The 19,287-nt window shown below is 48.1% G+C and overlaps 1 protein-coding gene across 2 annotated transcripts in view; it reads right to left on the reverse strand.

The window, feature by feature from the left end:
- Positions 1-18,029, reverse strand: part of ETS1 (ETS proto-oncogene 1, transcription factor) — a 65,080-nt gene extending 47,051 nt beyond the window's left edge. The window contains exons 1-3 of one of the 2 annotated variants that reach the window (XM_015884071.2): positions 17,908-18,029; positions 12,875-12,957; positions 11,264-11,405 (exon numbers count right to left, since the gene is read on the reverse strand). In XM_015884071.2, coding sequence (XP_015739557.1) covers positions 11,264-11,405; positions 12,875-12,946 — 214 coding nt within the window. In that variant the 5' untranslated portion in view covers positions 12,947-12,957; positions 17,908-18,029. Of the gene's footprint in view, positions 1-11,263; positions 11,409-12,874; positions 12,958-17,907 lie in introns of both variants that reach the window. The other variant, XM_015884070.2, reaches the window with a different exon arrangement.
- Between the last annotated feature and the right edge of the window lie 1,258 nt (positions 18,030-19,287).

Raw genomic sequence — 19,287 nt, forward strand, 5'->3', positions numbered from 1 at the left:
GGGTTGGAAGGGACCTTAGAGATCAACCTGTCCCCATGGGGTCAACGCTGCTCTTTTGCAAAGCCTGGTGTGCACCTGCTCCAGCAAGCAGCCTCTCTCCCCATCACTCCATCCCAATTCTTCAGGGGCAGCTACGTTTGCAGCACCATGAGCACACAGGCTCAAACAACGGCACAAAACTGCTAAATCACTCCAGATGTTCAACACCTTCCCCTCACTGCTTCCCACATGATCCCCAGACCCGGAAGAAATACAACATCCCTTTGCCAAGTGTACAGTCAGCAATAGTTGCAAATATTACCTTTACCTCCTTTAAATCATTATTTCCCACCCTTGGCTATTTAAATCATTGTTTTCACACCGCGAACATGGCTGGAAAGCTGAAATGTGGGTCAGAAGAATAACGAGCTGATTTCCTGTGGACCTTCGGCTCCAGGACTGCAACAGCTGGATCCGCTGCTTCAGCCAGAGCTAGTTCCACCCAAGGAAAACAGAGAGACCCCCATTCTCAGCTCTAGTCATGGGGAGGCAGTGGGAGGAAGGGCACAAAGGAGGAGACAGATCTTAGTTTCGTTCTGATGGGAACAAGAGGAACTGACTTGTAGCTCACTCCTCTTTTCCAAGCCCATGAGCTGCCCTCGATGCTCACAGCAATGCTGGGCAGGAGCTGCTCCTGGTGCCTGGGTGGGAAAGTGCTGGGAAGCTTTAAAAGTGCATCAGAGCTCGCCAGGAAATATATTAATTAGCTCATAGATGTGTGTGCACATCCATAGGGTTTCACTGTAAAAAGCACTGGGAGAAACTCATTGCTGTCAAAACCATATTTCCCCTATGCTCAGGCAGTGCAAACATTTTTAATCAAATAATCAATTTTTACAAGGATACATCAACAGAGCCAGGTAGATCATCATTCAAAGATGCTACGTGACTTGCTTGATGGCCTACCAGGGGCAAATCCCAGAGTGCAGCCCAAAGCAACTCTTGCCTGTAACCTAAAAGCGCAACACACAGCTCTCCAGTCACACTTTCAAACCCAAACAGCCAGGTCTGGCTGCTTCACTCATCACAAATGCATCAAAAGGGCAAAAGCTCCCTGCCCCCCCCAAAAAAGCTTCGTGTTAACTGCCTGCCTCCCCTCACCCAGCCAGTGCCCTTTATCCTGAAGCGATGGGAATGGCTCTGCAAGCCACTTGATTAATAAGAACCCAGGGGGGAAAAAATCGTTTATATAACCTCATCTTCTCTAAACTTCCTAAGTGCTGTAGAAAGTGGCTGCCCTGGAAACCCAAACTGGAAATGAAAAATATTATCTCTTCCATTTATAAACATCTCCAGTGCTAATGAAGTGAGGAACTGCAGCACCGGGGAGGGGAGCGTCAAGATGCACTTGGCAGGCGTGGGAGAGCCCCACTAAAACCATTTTGTCTCAGGTGGGTGTGGAGGGGAAAGTCCTCCTGCCACTGTCTGCTGCTAACTGCAGCCTGCAAGGCCCCAGGGAAGGATGTTGGAAGACTGATGGTTATGGAAGGATCTGCTACACCAAACACGGAGACAGACAGACAGCCTTACTAGGTGTAAATGTAGGGGAAAGGAAGACAGGGCAACGTGCAACAAGACAGGAGCAGATTGATGAATCCTAAAAACAGCAGTTCTTATGGCTTGAAGCTGTAGCTCAAATGAAGCTGTAGCTTGGATGAAGCATTACATCCTGACAGATGGAATGGAGAGCACAAGCGTCCCTTGCAGACACTTGGTGGCACAAGCCAGGATGCTTCCATATGCCAACAGAGCTGACTGAACCAGTTTGCTAAATAACACCTAAGAGTGATCCAGGTTGACCTCTTGGGTTCAGCCACCCTCAACCCTGCAGCCCTTCAGGTCTGAATCTGAGAGCAAGGGAAGCATCGTGCAGAACAGCCCAATGTATTTCCCCATTTTCTTTCTATGTTGGCATTTCCCACAGAGATTTGTTTTTGCATCAACACAGGCAGCAGCAGAAAAAGCTGAGCTATGCCTGGAAGTGTTTGGCTTTCACTTTGACAAAATATTGATGATTTCTGCAGAGCAATCCATCACTTTTAGCAGTAACAAATGAATAGAAGAAAGTCAAAAAAAGCAGTATTTCATCTAGGTAGGGATTGAGCTGACACTAGCCTGGAATTCAGCACAAGTGTAAGGCAAAGCAGGCTACCAGGCTGCCTCGTTATCTTGTCACTTTGATTACTGTGAAGCAAGGGAAGCTGCTACTACTTTCATGTAGTAGCTGTTTGCCTGGATAGGAACACAACAGGAGCTGCAGACAAAGGGAGCATCTGGTCCTGTAGGGCTGGGCAGAGGCAAAACAGGGAAGAGAAGGTTTCATTGTCCCTGGAGATGTCTCACAGCAGACATAGGTACCCCAGGCTTGCAGCATAGTGAAGAGCTGGTCCAGAGCAGGACTAAGATGCCGGCTTTATTTCCATCACTGCTTTCCATAATTATTCATGCCTCTCGAGCCTGCAAAACTAGGCTAAAATGTCCCAAGTGCAGCCTCTTCTCCAAGATGCCCGGAATGACCAAATTAGAAGTTTTCCATGAGCAAGCTCCCTTGGGGCATCTCCTTCTTTTTTTCCTATTCTACCTCAACGCTGACATCAGTCTGGCCAAAACGAATGCCCGCTGCACCCCTTGAACTTAGGATGTGGAGAGTGAATCATACAAACTGGAGAGAAAAGCATTTCAGACGCCTGAAAAACCATCACTGATGAGAAGTGGCTTGGGCCATTACTTCCTAAAATCACGTCTACGCTTTGGTGGAGCAATTTATTCTGCTACGGAAAGCACAAATAACTAGAAGTGTTTTTGCCATGTACTGCTGCTCACACAACATATGCCATGTCAGCGGCCTCGTTTCCCTTTCCAGGAAGGGAAGTCATGTCATGAACTGTTGATTCTTATTATATGACTTTCTGGTGCGTGTACCCAATATTCTTGCTGAAATCAATGGCAGCATTCCCACATAGCAGGGGAGAGGCGGCCCCTTTCCAGTCAGGCTGCAATTAGCTTCAGAGTTAAAGGTTGAAACCTTGAATCCCACCCCAAGCTTTCCCTACAACTCCTACAAGCCATTTGGAAGCCAACAAGCCAGCAGCTTTTCTGCATCTCCTCCATTCAATGCAGAGACACCCTCATCCCAAGGTTCACTCACAGCCTTGTTAGCCCTGACTGCTGCCAGAGGCAGCCAGTATTTAATTCATTGTGGAATACCCAACAATTGACCCACTGCAACTGTTTCAAAGCCTATTGATACAAAACCCCACAGGGGGAGGCCCATCCGGAGAGCTGTGTAAACTGCAGCACGTGTTCAGCAGGCTATACATAGCTTGAAGGGGACTGTCACACCAATGGCTTGGTGTTGGTTAAGATGGCTTTTTGCTGCATTGGTTTCTTCGAGCGCTTACACAACACCATTCTCCAGAGACTTCTAGCTACTTGCCTGATCTCGATGAATTAAGTATTGCCATAAAATGGGCAATTAATTAATCATCTCTATCTCCAGAAAAAGAAATTGCCACGCAGTGGCCACAGGCAGCCTTGTAAATAGTTCAGACATCTCACTCTGGTGGAAATCAGCACAGTTTGGATGTCTGAAGACCTTCTGTTAAGTTACATAGCCAAAGTCTTCCAAACCTTGGAGCTGTTTGACACAATGACCTCAGTCAGATGTGCTAAAGGATGCACATCTCTTGTAGGACTTTTGGGGAATGTCGGACTTCATTCCATCCTTCCTACCATGTGGCTCCAATCACGGTGTTTCCCCTCTCTGCTCCCCATCTACCAACCTGCATACAAGCTCTCTGAGCTGCATGTGGCACAGGATAGCTCAGTCCTCCTGAAGGTGTCTGTACGCTCAAAATACCATGACAGACAGACAGCCCATCCTCAGACATCTCACTCCCCTCCCCAAGCGTCTGACAGCGTGGTCTCTCAGATTGTAGTGATGCAAATAGCTCAGATAAGGCTCAGATAAAGTATCTGAGCTCTCCAGGGCTTATCTGAGCTGAACACCAGCTCCAAAAGTTTGGAAATTTGCCCTGTGGGACTATCACCATACAGCCTGATTGCCATCTGAAGCTTCAGCCTCCAGAGGCTGCAAGAACAGCTCCTGTTCAAATGCATTCTTGAGATAGTGGGGTGGGACACAGCAGGTCTGCAGCACTCCCCTATCATCGCTATCTGGGGATTTGCCTTCTGGTGGAACACTGCAAGAGTCTGGCTGACGGCTCAAAGAACCGGTGATGGCACCTTTCACCACCAACACTTACACAGTAATAGATGAGGTAAAGCCTTCTTCAGTAACATCGCTGGAAAGATCACTTTACCCTGACTACAAAGTGCTCAGGGCTGGTTTTTCCTTTCAGCTGAGTCTCTCTGGGGTAATTGCTGGCAGAGGGAAGGCTTGCAAGGAGAGCATAGGAGCAGGGTGCCAAAATTCAGCTATGAGCATTTTGCTAAGAATTGGATTCCCAAAGCAGCCAAGGAACTGGGTGTAAAACCCATCTGGGCTTCACTGCAGATCTGTCTGTGCCTGGCAGGATGCAAAGGGGGTCAGCAATCACAGCAAGGAGCTCTGATGAAACAGATCCATGGAGATAAACATTCATGCCTGGAGATCCAGCCTTTCTGAAACCCAGGTAACTGCAGCATGTCTTAAGATGTGTGAGACCAGATAGCAAGTATCCATTTATAGTGGGCAACTGATAGGAGACAGCGCAAGTCCAAGGCCAGGCTTAGAGAGAGTAACTGGATATCTTTGTAAAGCTGGCACATAGGGCTATTAGCTCACTCACACCTGGGCTACAGCTATATTTTGTATGTATACACCAAAGGTCCCCCATTCCACACACAGATCCCATATACTGTGTTTGGCCAACACAGGAGTAAAAGAAAGTAGGAAGGAATCCATCATGAAAAGACTGCAACCAAGTCAAAGGCAACCTTACAGTTATACACCTAACACAATTCTAAGGAGAATCAAAAGCCTTCTGAAAAGAAGTGTTCAAAGGTCTGCAGGTATTAGCCCCGAAACCTGCTGATCCAAGCAGAGAAAGATTTCCTTTCTGTAGATGTTTGCAACAGTCAGACAGAGTTCTCAGGCAAGAATAGCTATGAAATTCTATAGGATGGCTCATAAACCATAAGGGGAAAGAAAAAAAACAACACTTAATTTCCTACTAAAAATTCCCAACATCTCATTCCCAAAGGACCAGCATGCCAAAGGGCCTCTGCAGAGCGCTGGCCCCTCTTCTGCATCAGCACTTGGCTCTGGCCATAAACCAGGGAATGGGGGGAAAAGCACGTGGGCAGGCTCCGAGCTCCTCAGCTCAGCTGTGTTGGCAGCACCAGGGTTAACCACGGCAGCACCCTGTAATGCAATGATTTCTGGTTTATTTCAGCAGGGGAAGTGTGTCCCAGCCTGATTAGCCCAATGGTTTCCTCTTTTCCCATAACCTCCAGACCCCCATGGCCTAAGTGTTTACTTTCTGAAATAAAAAATCTGCTAGTGTTTTTCTTTTTTCAGGGCATGTGTATTTTGGGAGGATTCGGGGGGAGGAAAGTGGAGAGGGGGAGTTGAATGGGATAGGAGGCTTGCATACACCTCCCTTCTCTCTCCCACCCCTCACCCTCAGCTCCTTTCCAGCTGCAATCTCTGAGCTGAGACTTCTGGCTTCATTGCAAGAGAGGGAGAGAGAAACGTATTAATGAGAGTTCAGTCTCTTGCTTCAGCAGCTATAAACACAGTGAACATCTGGAGGGAGAGAGAGGTGCTTCACGCTGCCAGGAGCTGAAAGAAACAGGCTGTTTGCAGGGTCCCAGCCCCCCATGCTCTCCACATCTCCTTCTGCCTGTCCTGTACAGACCCACACTGCTCTTCCAGCATCGCCCAGCCACAAATAGAAGCTGGCTTCGTTCTGGCCAGCACAGAGCCCTCTGAGGGCACTGCTGTGGGAAGGGCTGGCCACGTGCAACCCAAAGTCCCCAGAGAGGTGTTCAGCTGCTCATTGCCCCCAGAAGCAAGCACTCATGGGTCCCAGCACACTTCTGTAGGCAAACAAGGTTGGAAAAGAACAACGAGGCATCTGTGCTTTGTGAGGCTTTGCTCAAGTAAGCATAGGGTGGCACAGGATAGCCTTATCCTATGGACAAACAAGTGGGTGCACTCAGAGGGTGGTTCCCTCCATCCCTAGACAAGGACCTATACTACTCCAAGACCAAGTCAATGAGAGGCATCCACAGTCACCCTCAGTACACTGAGGAACAGCCCATTTTTCCATTCCTTTCCTCTTGGACTCTGCATCAACTGAGCCCTACCCACAGTGTGCCAAAGCCACCAGTACTGCTCACATTTCTGATGGTTCTGGTGCAGTGTTTTAAGAACATCTAGAATTCTCCCTCTGGCTGAGCATTAAAACCCCCTTCATGAGGTGGCCCCCAGCAAATCTGGAGGTGTCACCCCCCAGAGAAGTATAACACTCTCCCTGTTTCCACCCAGCACCATCCTCTGTTCAGAGCACGATTCATCCCACACGCAGCAGCTGATCTCCAGCTGACACAAGCCTGCAGCTCAAGTGGGAAAAGAGCTCAGTGCTCATTCTCTGGTGACAACCCAACGTGCAAGGATCTCCCTTGGGCTTTGTCTTTGTGAGGAAAGACAGGGATTTTTCCAAGGTCAGGCAGGAAACAAATAGAAAAGCGAAAGCCTGGATTTTTGTCATTCTCTTGCTTCAGTGCAAATAAACCTTTCCAAGTGCTGACTCGCAGCAGGTTACAGCAGGGGATGTAGAGGGAGCACACTGAGGTATCACAGGGTCACCTGCACGTCTTTCCTCACCTACAGAACAAAGAAGATCCACACAAATCAGACACCAATCACTTCCCATTAACCTGGAGAGCAAATCAGTGGCAGCCCAGTATCCTTCATAGGACCCTTATAGGAGTGCCAGGAGACACAGGCAGCCCATGGCTTTACAACTCATTCATAAGACATAGAGGGATCTTTTTTCTGCCTCTAGACTGAAGTAAGTGCCGTTAGTGGAGAAAATTGTGTCTGCCCTCCAACAAACCCAGAGTGCCCATTTATAGTAGGTGTGACATGACTTGAACTGTAGTCAATGAGACACCCGAAGACTGCCAGGAAGAAAAAAGGGTCAAAGAAACTCATTCTAGCCAGGCTATAAACAGCGCCAGAGCCCAAGGCTTGTGTGAGGCAGCACCGCCACTCCGGCTGGAGGATGACAACAAAGCCCAGCAGAAAGGCCTCATTCATCCCTTGGCAGAGCTGCAGTGGGACAACAGAGGAGAACTGGGGCAAGCTCTGAGTTTGGGGGAATGAGTAGCAATGGGTTGGGCAGAGGCATTTGCATAGATGACTTTTATTAAGCCTTGAAATGAATGGTATCTGCCACTTGGTCCCGCTCAGTAGTGGCTCACTGCTTCTTCCACCCACTGCCGTTTCCCTTCACCTTCTTCCACGTTCTCCCTCGCCCACTCCTCATTTATTAGGGAGAGAGGACAGCCGGGCTGTGAGCTGCCTGAGAAGTCCTGCAGGGTCTCACAGCCGCAAGCAGATGTGCGTGCCCTGCAAAGAGACGCCCATTCATCTCTGCAGAGAGCGTGCGGGGGAGGCAGCAGCACAGGGGAGGGGGGGAAGTGTTGGAGGAGGCTGAGAAAAGGAAGGAGGCCACAGTTAAAAATAGGATAAAAGGACATGAAAAAAAATGCAGATTTTTTTTCCCCCCCCTAAGCTTCACTTGGAAAATGTGCTGCAGCTGGAGAAGCCATCGGGCTGAGCCTGGTCAGCTTCCACCTTCCCCCTCCCCATGCTCCCTTCCTCCATGCATGGGCCTGGAAGACAGCCCAGAAAGTGCTCACAGAAAGAGCTTCCCCCTGGGGATCTCCACCAGGACCCAGCAGGGTAAAGAACAGGTCTTGTAGCATAGGAGGGCAAGGTGGGGAGAAGCAGAGAGAGTCTGCAATGGATGCAGGCAGTCCCCACATGATTTCTGCCTGCAGTGCACTCTGAGCCCAGAGCAGAGCTTGGAGAAAGATCACAGCAAGAATTAGGGGGGTGGGTACAAAGGGAGGGCATCTCCACGTGGTGTGGGGCAGTGCAATGTGCTGCAATGCTTTGTTTCAACTCCAAAGGCTTTGCTTTCCTGCCAAATCCAGCATGATACTGCTGCAGCCCAGGCTGTAGAACCCAAGACAAGATGTCCATCAAGCACCAGGGAGCTGGATGCAGGGCTGCATTAGGGACGCACACTGCCCCCAAGCCAACAAACCCTTTCTTGTGGGCTGAGAAATAATGTGTCCAAACAGTATCAGCCACAGACCAAGTCAAATTGTCCTCTCTGCACTGGGTCCTCCTACAGATCTGGGTGCTTGGGATCATCCTATGGCAATGATTTCTGTTTGTGCTGGCACTGAAATCCTTGAAAGCAGCACTAGCCAATGAAGCAGGGTCAGACCCACAGCTCTAACCACCTCTCTACAAAACATTTTTCATTCCTTGTCTTGCAGAATTCAAATTCAAACCCCTTCATTTGAGAGAAAGCAAGTTCACTCACACAGAGGTTCCTATTAGTGTCCAAGGGCTGTGAACACCTTCAGTCCAAGTGCGCTAAGTCAGCACAGCAATCAGAGAAACTTCTTCCGCCAGAGGCATTTCATCCTTCTCCTGCCATTAACAACAGTTTTATCTCCCCTATCACTAAGCAAAATAAACCAGTTCATAGTGGAAGGGGTTGTCAAAGTGACCTTGGCTCAGAAAGACAACACAGCCAGGCCAATGTCAGTGCTGAAATTATGATGCTGCTATCAAACATTTTCCTCCTCTCCAGTTTTGTGCCTAACCTTGTAGCCACCAAAAAAATATTATGAGGGAGTAATAATAGGATACTATTCCCCTAAGAATTGGAAATCCCAGTGCTAAGTGTGACAGCATCCTTTTAGTGCCTTTGCTGCTTCACAACACTCTTGATTTCAGGTCACCAGATCATGCAGCTAATGAGTAACAGTCTCTTCTGTTCCCACAGAAGCCAGCTTTCCAAAGCAGGCAGTGCTCACTGCTTGTTTTCTAACACCCTTGGTCTAACCTCTTTACTTGCTATGGACCCATTCATAGCCTGTTCTTGGTGCAGCCACAGTCCTGACTTGTGCACTGCAGATTGTGACAGCAAACTAACAAGTGAACACAACAATGCATCACTTCCAAGTTCATGTTGTAATAAAACACATAAAATAAAGCCCACCTCTTCTTATCCTTATCTACAAATCAAACCCACATTGGGCTTTTCTTTATACATATCACCAAATTATCTTAGCAGACTTCAAGCACAATGTAAATAAACTCACCTGAGCTTCAAAGGCAAAATATCTTTCAACAAAGCCAAGCAGCTCTAAAACTTGGAGAAGTGTTGTGGGTTTCTGTTGCAAGAGGATATATTCACACTTGCATTTTCCTTGCTGACTTGTTTCTTTCACCAACATCAAGACCATGAAAACTAAAATAGCTTCCAGTATAGCAGAAGAATAGATGACAAATGGCTTTCATGCACACCCAAAACACAAAGGAGAAATGAAAGACTGTTCCTAGCAGTATATACAAATGAGGGTTTCCTCTCATTTAAAATTAGAAACCCCTCAAGACTCTGAAAGAAGTGGCAGAGCATTAAAATAACAGTAATAATAAGAGAAAGAGTACCACACACTGCAACAGGAAGGAGCTGAACTTAAGTCTTAGGTCCTGCATGAGAATTAGAGGCCTCTCCAACGAGTCCCAATGTATTCCAAGATGGACTCAAACCTGCTAGAGACAGTGACATCTCTTTTTTCCAATGAGCTTTGAACTCTAATCTCTGCAGCAAGAAATTTCACAGACCCAGCACGGGGTAACAGAGATCTGGGTTACAGATACGTTGGTCCCTGGAGGAATCGCTTTCATAGAAAAGGGGAGAGGGGATGGAAAGGGATATAAAAAAACAACACACACAAAGAAAACTTTCCAGGCACAGATTTGCAAAATGTTTGAGTGAATCCAAATGCTGCAAGAGCAGATTTCATCAGAGCAGAGCTGACATCACGCTGAGAGAGGTCACCCACAGGAGTTGAGCAAAAGAGCTGAAAGAAGAACGGCTGGGAATAGACAGCAGACGTTTTCTCCAGCCACAGCTCTCCATTCGTATCCAGCAAACACACAAGTGTTCACCAAAGGAAAAAAACTGAAATGCCTGAATATTTGCCAAGGAGAGATCTCGAATTGTACGTTTGACCGCAGCAGTCACTGGTTCTGCTGAACTCTTTAGTTGCAAAAAGTCTCTAAACATCAGGGCTTTTCTCCTCCCAAGGGGCCGATGTGCATAACTAACAAGCCAGGAACAAGTCACAGAAGACCAGCACATGCCATGCAAAAGCTTACATGGGATTTATGTGCTTCACGATAGGCTTATGTGGGACTTAAGTGAAACATAAACTTCATATTGGCCCTTTGCAAAGGTCACATTCATGCAACTCGAGCTCTTTCACTTGGTTTTGCTGTTGGCCATGGTGTACCTGAGCCCTCCCTTTTGCCACAGAACAGCTGGGAAGTGAGACCTGGTGGTACCTCTTCCCAAGGCTGAATCACTGTGCTGGGGACAGGGAAAGCCTCCGAGATACATGGCACAAGGGCAGCAAACACAGCACACTGCAGGGGAAATGGGGCTTGCACCAAAGCCCGAAGCCCTTTGCTTATATCACACCTTTGGGTACAGACCTAGAGCCCTGCTCTGTCAGTTACACAAGCAGTAGCCCAAGCTGAAGTTCTGCTTCACAGGTTGAACAAAGTGCAGGGCAAGAATTAGTCACCGGTGATTTTGTAACGACTTTCAGAGTCTGAATGCATTACAGAGCAGCACCGTTTAGTCAAAGCCAGGGCATGAGCTTAACCGTATGGTGTATCACAACCACCCAACCCTGACAGTACAGCATGGCCATGCCCTCCATCTGCAGCCATATAGCACTGAATGCCCATCATCCCCAGGAGGAAGAGGACAGAAACCCAAATTCACTGTAACAGCAGAACTCAGGAGTGCAGGCTCCCATTCATGGAGGCCTCATCACCTTTCAGAAGAAACCAGCTCATGAAACCAGGACATTAAACCTGTCCATCACTGGGCCTCACCAACACAGGGAGGAGTGGGCCAGCCCTCCCCACGCCCCACATTCCCCAGGACAGGGTTCCTACCTGTGCCATAGTGCTCCAGGCCAGTGGGCACCTCCTGGATGGCTGCTTCATCCCATGGTGGGCAGCAGGTCCTGGGCAGGCAGCAGGCTGACTGCAGCCTGCACGGCATCCAAGGGTCCTCACAGCAGCTGCCAGCACCTTGCTTCTGGGCAAGGGAGGGAATCACATCACCTCAACAGCAAAACAAACCCAGAACCAACCCCTTCCCTCCAAGATAAAGTCACAAAGCACTTACCTGACCTGGCCCAGAACCACCCCAGCTGAGCAGCCAGGAGGACACGATGGGGTCAGAAAGCACCTTATAACACATTATTCACATATATTATCTGCATGTACTTGTGTGTATTACATAGGCAGGTAGGTGCATGAATGTGTGGCTGCATGTACAGCTGTCATTATTGATACATATACACTTTCATGCATGTAATATATACACACATATAGATGTATGGAAATAATCTCAGGATATCGCTTCCATTATGTATATACACACATTACATTTATCTTTACAGATATATCCACCATACATAAATACAGACCACATGTGCACACAGATGTATACACACATATACTGCATTATGTATTTTTATACATGCGCCACATACATGTATATATCAGTATATATCATGTATATATCATGTATATATCAGTAGAAGAATAGCAACACATGCATACACACAGCCATACACATAAATAAACTCAGGATGCTTTCAACCATTCATTTCTTTATTATTAGTTCCCCACATGGAAACAGTTTTGCTTCATTTCCAATCAATGTTTAAATGCCAAACGCATTCTTGGAACCATTTAAAAGGAAGATATTGAGCCGTGTTAGACATTTTTCATGTGTCACAGTGGCCTTTTCTTCCTAATTTGGTGATAATTTTGCTTTCTAGCAAGTCTTTTGTATCCCCTGGTGTCCCAGCTCAGAGATACAGCTTACATCTGACCTTGCCCAGGGTCTTCAATGCTAGCTGTCATTTCTTTGGCAAAACGTCCATTGATGTGATCTCCTCAATAAAGGTCATGTACAAACATAAGGTGATCGGCAGCACAAAGAGCACAGCTCAGGAGCAACACAAGGCACTATCAGACCCGTCCCACAGCTGCTGACATCCATATAGGCATGCCCAGCACTGCATTATAATCCATATTTTACACAACCATCCAGCAACTGCACAAACAAAAAGGGGCTGCTATGGGAGAGGAAGCTCAGTATTTATCAAAATACTCCGGCCAACCCAACCAAAGCTTTTCCAAAGCCAGGTCTGCTTTGTGCTGATGCTGCTGCATTCATCCACAGCAGGTGAAGGTCAGCATGGGGAGCGGAGGCTGCAGGACAATGGTTACCCTAACAATCCTCCTCTGACGACAAGCACAGGAAATCCGATGCAACAATCCTATTTCCAGCTTGGGTTTGCAAGCTCGAGAGGTTGAGATAAGCTCTGGGCAAACACTCAGCCTTTGGATGCTGCTCTGAACTACGTGGAACCTTGGGACAATTTAGCAGTCAACACCAAGCTGTGTCAGTGAATGGTCTGCCATTGTCACAGCAGCCAGAGAGAAAAGCCACCGCCAGAGATAGAAAGATAACCCCCCTCGCTTTCTTACCATCACTCCAGGGCGAGCCAAAGGATAAGGGCCCGTGCTGCCAATGGTTGTGTCCATGTAGTAACTCATCATCTCTGAGGTGCCTGCAGAAAGGAAAGCAGACATCAGATGTTCTGGCATGGCGTAATAACTGATAGCTTCAGCTAGACCTGCTGTAAAGCCTGTGCCTTCTCACAGCTGTGTAAGGGTAGCACTTGGCTGTCAATCTCAGTGACTTAAAGCAGGAAAAGTAAAAGGAAAATAAACTATACTAATAATTGATTTTGTGATTGGATGCTTATATATATCAACAATGCAAACACAAATCCATTTGTGTAAACTGATGGGAGCTGGACAACGATGAATGAATTATCACCTGGATGGAGCTGCTCAGAGGGTGGATGGGATCATATTTCCCTTGCTGTAGAATTGGTTTATAAATTTATATTATATTTATTATTTAAATAATTGCCATTTCTCCCCCTCCAATCCCTTGAGATCAACACCTTTCCTGCAGTTTTGTCAGCACTAACCCATCTCATGGCAGTGACCTGAGTGCAGAAGGGCTCATTCAGGAATGGCACAACAACTTGGAACCAAAGGGAATCACTGTTTTCATCACACTGATACACAGTGCAGCCCAAGAAGCCAGAAGAGCTGCCATGCTCCAGCTTAACTAAGGACACAGCAGCTCCAGAGCCTCTGAAATACACCCTTGTATTTCTGCAGACCTCCTGTGCTACAAATCATGAGTGCTGCAGATGCAAACATTCATCCAAGCCATCCTCCAGAGCCAGCACACCCAGGTTTCCATCAGCCTCTTCTCCATGCCCACAGCTCCTTTGGGCACTCCAGCCCCCACCTCCCTGCTCCCTGGGCTGGGGCTGCTGTTAGCAAACAGGCAGCAGAGGCAGAGCCTGCCCCAGCTGTGCCTCACTCAGCACCTCAGCAACCAGGGACTGCAGATAACGTCTCCCACCACACGGTGTGACTAATGGCCAAATGTGGAACACCTGCATGTATATGTGTATTAAATTATTATCATCATTTCCTGCTTGTTATTACTAACTTTTGCTCTAACACCAGGATTATTATTGTTTCTTACTTCTCTTTTTAATTCACAAAACTGAAAACTACCAACGTGCTGAAAGAACAACGGATCTGCTTCTCCTTGTGCTAAAAGCGAACCTAAACGCACACGTCTTGCAAGTTACTGTGGCTGAGAAGCCTTAACTGATCTTAGCATCAGAGCACACCCTCCCAGCCTGCCCTACCAGGCGTTAAAACACGTTGTCTTAAATCTCACTGCAGCTGGGGAGAATAAAAGAGGGTGCAGAGCAGCCAACAAAGCAGCCAACAAAGGAAAGTCACTCCACCCCATTCAGTTACACACCTGTCCCTCCGCTCCTAACCTTAAAAGGGTACAACTGCATCACCTAACTGTGACTGATTGTCCTTGTGCTCTGAAGTTAGGATCTATGTTGCCAAAGTGCACCAGCACAGGGCAGACACTACAGAAACATCAGGTTACACTACATCAGGATGACCCAAGTGCTTCAGCAACATGGGCACGTGTGAGAGCAAGGGGTGACAGCAGTGACATAGCGGCACCACAAGCAGAGCAGCCCGCTTTCCTGCTTTGCAGCAGGCAGTTGGGGTTTGGCTTTGTTGTTTCCCTTTGATCGAGTCACCCACACTGCACACTGCTTACAAACTGCTTTCATGCCTCACTGAGCATTGTTCAAACCAAACCTTCCAACGCGGTGCCACACGTTGATACCCAAAGCAGCACCCACTATGGTTGAAGTCTCCTACATGCAGGAGGCTGCTTCACAGCCCAATACATCTCTCACTGTCAGCAGGTTTCCCTGATGGTTGAGCCATATTTTTCTTCTGTTGAGCTTCCTCTAATAAGAGCCTAAATAGCTCCTCTCCTCCCTTTGGATGCCATTAGAGAGCTTTAATGACCACTCAGGAGCTTGCAGCTGAACTGAGTTCAATGACAGCATCCGTTGTGTCAGGTAACTTGGCCAAAATTGAGGAAATCACTGCAGATTTACACCAAGATAATCGAGATCTGCAGCTTGCTGCAAACTGTTAATAAATAGAGGGGAATCAGAGCCATTTGGTAAAATCCTTAATGACTTAACAGCTTGATTCATCTCATTGTTTGCTCTTATTATTCCTGTCTCATGGTGAAAACGTGTGGGGGAAGCAGAGCTTGTTTTGGGGCTTAATCAAGTACCAGCCAAAGCTATTAGACTCTTCAGTCATTTCAAAACTTAATTAACATTTTAATTTCATTTCAACATCCATCCCTGCTCTTTTACGGGAGAATTTTTAAGAAAGTAATTACTAAACTTAGTTTAAAAAGGGAAAAAACTGATTTGTCCTTAAGATAAACGCATACCCTTGTAGAAATTAGGAAGGAATTAAAATAGGTATTAGATGGAGATGAGCTGTATCTACTGGGTATATGAAGACCCTTCAAAAGGCTGCCTTGCAGCATTTAAGTGCTTTGTTGTTTTAAGTCTGGGGAAATGGAAGCTGAGTGAGACCACACTGATTTCCCTGCAGCAGAGAAGACAGAAGCTCCCATCTCTCCCATGTTAGCACCCTGCACAGCCGCAATATGACTGGGACAGCATCTGGACAGCTTTCTGCAGCCCTAGAAACCAGCAAGATTCACTTTCCATGAGGTTGGATGGGGAGCCAGGAGCGGCAATAGCAACCCTATCAAAGTGTTCCTAACTACAAGTGTGGGAACAAAGACTTGAAAAATGCAGAGGACACATTCGTCCTCCATGGGCTGCGGCGCGGGCAGCTCCTGCCCCAGAGTTGCTTAGTGATACCGTTTTATTTTTCATCAAGCAATAATTTATCATCTTTGAGGGGGTGGAGAAAATAGCTCATGGAAATGACTTTGTTCCACAAGGTTTTAACCCTTGGAACCCTGGTACTTTCCAGGCTGTTTGCCAATTCAATTCTCAAGGGAAAAAGTGTTTGTTGATCTCTTGGCATGCTAAAAACCCATTCAATTCATCAGACCTTGGCACCAGCTTAAAATAAAAGGAGCATCCCTAATGCGGGGATACGAGCGGTAGGAAGGATTGCATTTATCTCACTGCCAACTATGCACTAAATATGCTTCCTAACAGATCGGCCACCTCCTACATTCATTATGATTTTGAAACTTTGCAGCCTTCTCAAAGGTAACTGAAGGGAAGCCAGGCAGGGAGGTAAATAGCACAGACATGGGAGATAGAGAAATGCACTGAGTGCCCTTCTGCATCCTCAGTGAATACTCAAAGAGATTAAATGCACTGCCTGAGCTCACACAGGCAAAGGGAGAGTGAGAGGCTGAGTACCTGAGCCCTAAGGCACTGCTGTGTCGCCATGCAGTGGCTGCAATGGGATGAACGTGGCATCACCAAACCCACTGGTCATGCTGGGGAGGGTTTAGGTGGGATGCTGAAGCAGAGAGGCTGCTGCCGACAGTCACACTGCTCCCTCTTAGATCAGAGCTGCTATTTGCAACAGCAGGAAGATGTGAATGGGTGGGGGGGGTTAATTAGGTCATCTGTTATTCCACTCACGTATTTCCCTCTGTGAAATAATAGACCTACAGTGCAGCGTCATGGGCCAGATCCTCAGCTAGGGCAAAGCATAGGAGGAAAGGGTAGGGATTGTAGGCCCAGCTGTATTTGGTGTCTTGCTCCAGACTCCCCATATGACCTATGGAAGGATGCAAGGGACCAGCCTGCCCAAATCTGCTGGTGTTTTGAAAATCCCACTAAGCATTAAGTACTCAGCAGCTGTAGAAAGTTAAGAGAAACCAGAGATTCTCTGTGCCTTCACGTGCTAAGCATAAAAAGGTGATGATAGCACTGGGCTGCTTTCTGGTTTGGAGATGCACATGGCACCCTGCAGCTCAGGGCAGGGGCCATGAACAATCCCAGTGCTGGGTGCACAAAATACACAGCAGACATCCATGGAAATCACACCCCTTGGGTGAGTGGGGCCATTCCCTGATGCAATCATCTTGGTAGCCTTAAATATCTGGCTTACCAGAAAATTGTTTACAGGACAGGCAGGGGTGAGATCAAAACCCCAGCTGGATTAGAGGCAGCACGAACAGGCTGTAACCAGGAAACCACCCCGGACCCAGCCCACAGCCCCCAAAGGTGTCAGTTGACAGCACAGGATGGGAAGTTGATGGTAACTGTAATAGCAGGAGAGTGACCGCATGCAAAATGGGGATTTAGAGGATAATGGGAAGGGGGAAGGCCTTGGCTGCACTGCTTGGGGCCACACGGTGCCCACTGCCCCTATTTGGCTGTGAGAGGGGTGCAGGATTTTGCCCATCCCAAGCAGCAGCAGCAGCAGAGCTGCACATTGCTGTGGCTGCCGCACTCAAGGCTCCTGACTCCAATTCCTCCCATAGGCAAACATACGCAAAATGCTCACCTGTGGCATTTTCTGCCCTTTGGGGATGCCATTGCCATGGAAAACATGCGGAGGTGAGGCAACAAACCTCGCATAGCATCCCTCCAAAGACAGAAAGCAGTCCTGTCTGGGGGGGCAGGTCAACCTGCCCTCTCCCTGTCTGTGCACCCAGATGTGCTGGAGGAGCCGGGGGAACATCTGGGCCTGGGCACCTCTCTGGTCCCTTGCCCCATAGCGAGCACAAGCAAAGCCCCACCCCACAACCAAAGCTGCCTCTCAAGAAATAGAAGGAACTGCAAATGTAACCCGCTGTAAGAATGCCAGGGCGCAGCCTGCTACCTAGAAGAGGCTCCTAAGCACACATATCGACTTGATATACTCCATATATGAAATTAAAAAGGACTTATAAAGGGAAGCATCAGCTCAGACACTCGTAAGGCACTGCAGAACTATCAGCAAACACACGAATCAGCCACTGGGTGAAACTGGGAATGGAGAGAAAGAGTAAATCCCCAGCAAAACAAACCTTCTATCTATCATAGAAAGGAACACAGGTACCTACAGCCCACAACAGCCTTTAAAGCGACTCTCTCCCCACCACCACTTACTACTTATCTGGAAGACCAAGGAAAAAGCTTATGTCCTCCACGGCTCCCCACACTTGTCTCCGGTCTCTCTCCAACTACCTGGTGCTATCCTCTGCGCCGGAGCTGGGGAGGATGGAAATACCATAGTGTTTGCAGCAGGGCCGCCTATTCAAAGAGAGGGGGAGTGGTCAGCCCTGCACGGGCGGTGGGGAGGCGAGCCCCCTGCGCTCCGCTCTCGCTGGCAGATGTCACGCTGTGACCCTCACCACGGGGTGTGAGCTTTATCGAGCTCATTCCCAAAGCTCCTCTGGGCTGCCCCAGCTTTGAGGTGACTGCTGCCCAAAATTGCTATTTCTTCCTCAAAAGTCCCCTGGGCACCTCAGGGTTTCCTGCTCCTTTGCGCACAGCAAACACCGCAGTGCTTTTGGATGCCACCCTCTCCCCCAGGCATGGGCAGGATCCAGCTGCCAGGCTCCCACTGCCCATTTGCAGACCCCTCGGTGCACGCCTGCTTTCTTTTTACAATCACAAAGGCTGCATTAGTCTCCCTTTCTGTAGGGTACCATAGTGGGGAGAGCACTCAGGCAGCTCTGACTCAGCCCTTGCTGCTGGAGGCCCCACTAGGGCACCATGGGCTGCTTTGCCCCAGAGGGCAGGGCTGCTTGGTGGCTGCAGTGTGCAGGGCTGCTAGAAGAGCAGGGGAACGCTTTCCCTGAGCATGGAAAGAGATGGGGACAGAAACAAAGGCCAGAGCACATAAAGTCTTAAAATGTGAGGTTAAATTCCTTTCTGTCCTAACAGCTCTGGATCCCACAGCCCTGCATTACCCAGTACCGAATGCAGGAGGATGTGCCCATGTTGCAAAGCTGCCTTTTCCTCCAGGAGAGGGCTCCAGGCTGGAAATGCTCTGCACTCCAGCACATGTCCTTGCCACGCAGGAGCTGTCAGCTTGCTGGAAGGTTTGCAGCATCTCCACAATAAAGCAAAAATGCAGTGTGCGTATCTAAGTGCTATGGCTGGAAGGGGGGGGAGAAGCATTGCTCATCCCAGGGAAAGAAAGAACTCTCCCAGTTCATAACCTGGCATTTTGGTTACTCGCAGCTGAGTGGCTATTTGAAAAGCATAGACTGAAACTGTACGATATCAGACACGTAATTCCTGCCTGCACAGGCTTCTGTGGCATCTAATGCTGCCAAATGCCCCACAGTGAAATCAAATGTGCAGAGCTGTGGTGCATGAAGGACCCTCCTGCCCCTCACCTCCCAGCCCAGCAGAACCTGGTCTCTCAAACGCACATAGTGACAAATAGCCCTCCAAAATTCCCCCACAAACACTGATATTGAGGCACATAAAAGGTATGAAACAGTCCTTTGAGGACTTTCACTATCTCCTAAAAGAAGA

Source organism: Coturnix japonica, chromosome 24 (genome assembly GCF_001577835.2).
Source record: "Coturnix japonica isolate 7356 chromosome 24, Coturnix japonica 2.1, whole genome shotgun sequence".
Taxonomy (NCBI): domain Eukaryota; kingdom Metazoa; phylum Chordata; class Aves; order Galliformes; family Phasianidae; genus Coturnix; species Coturnix japonica.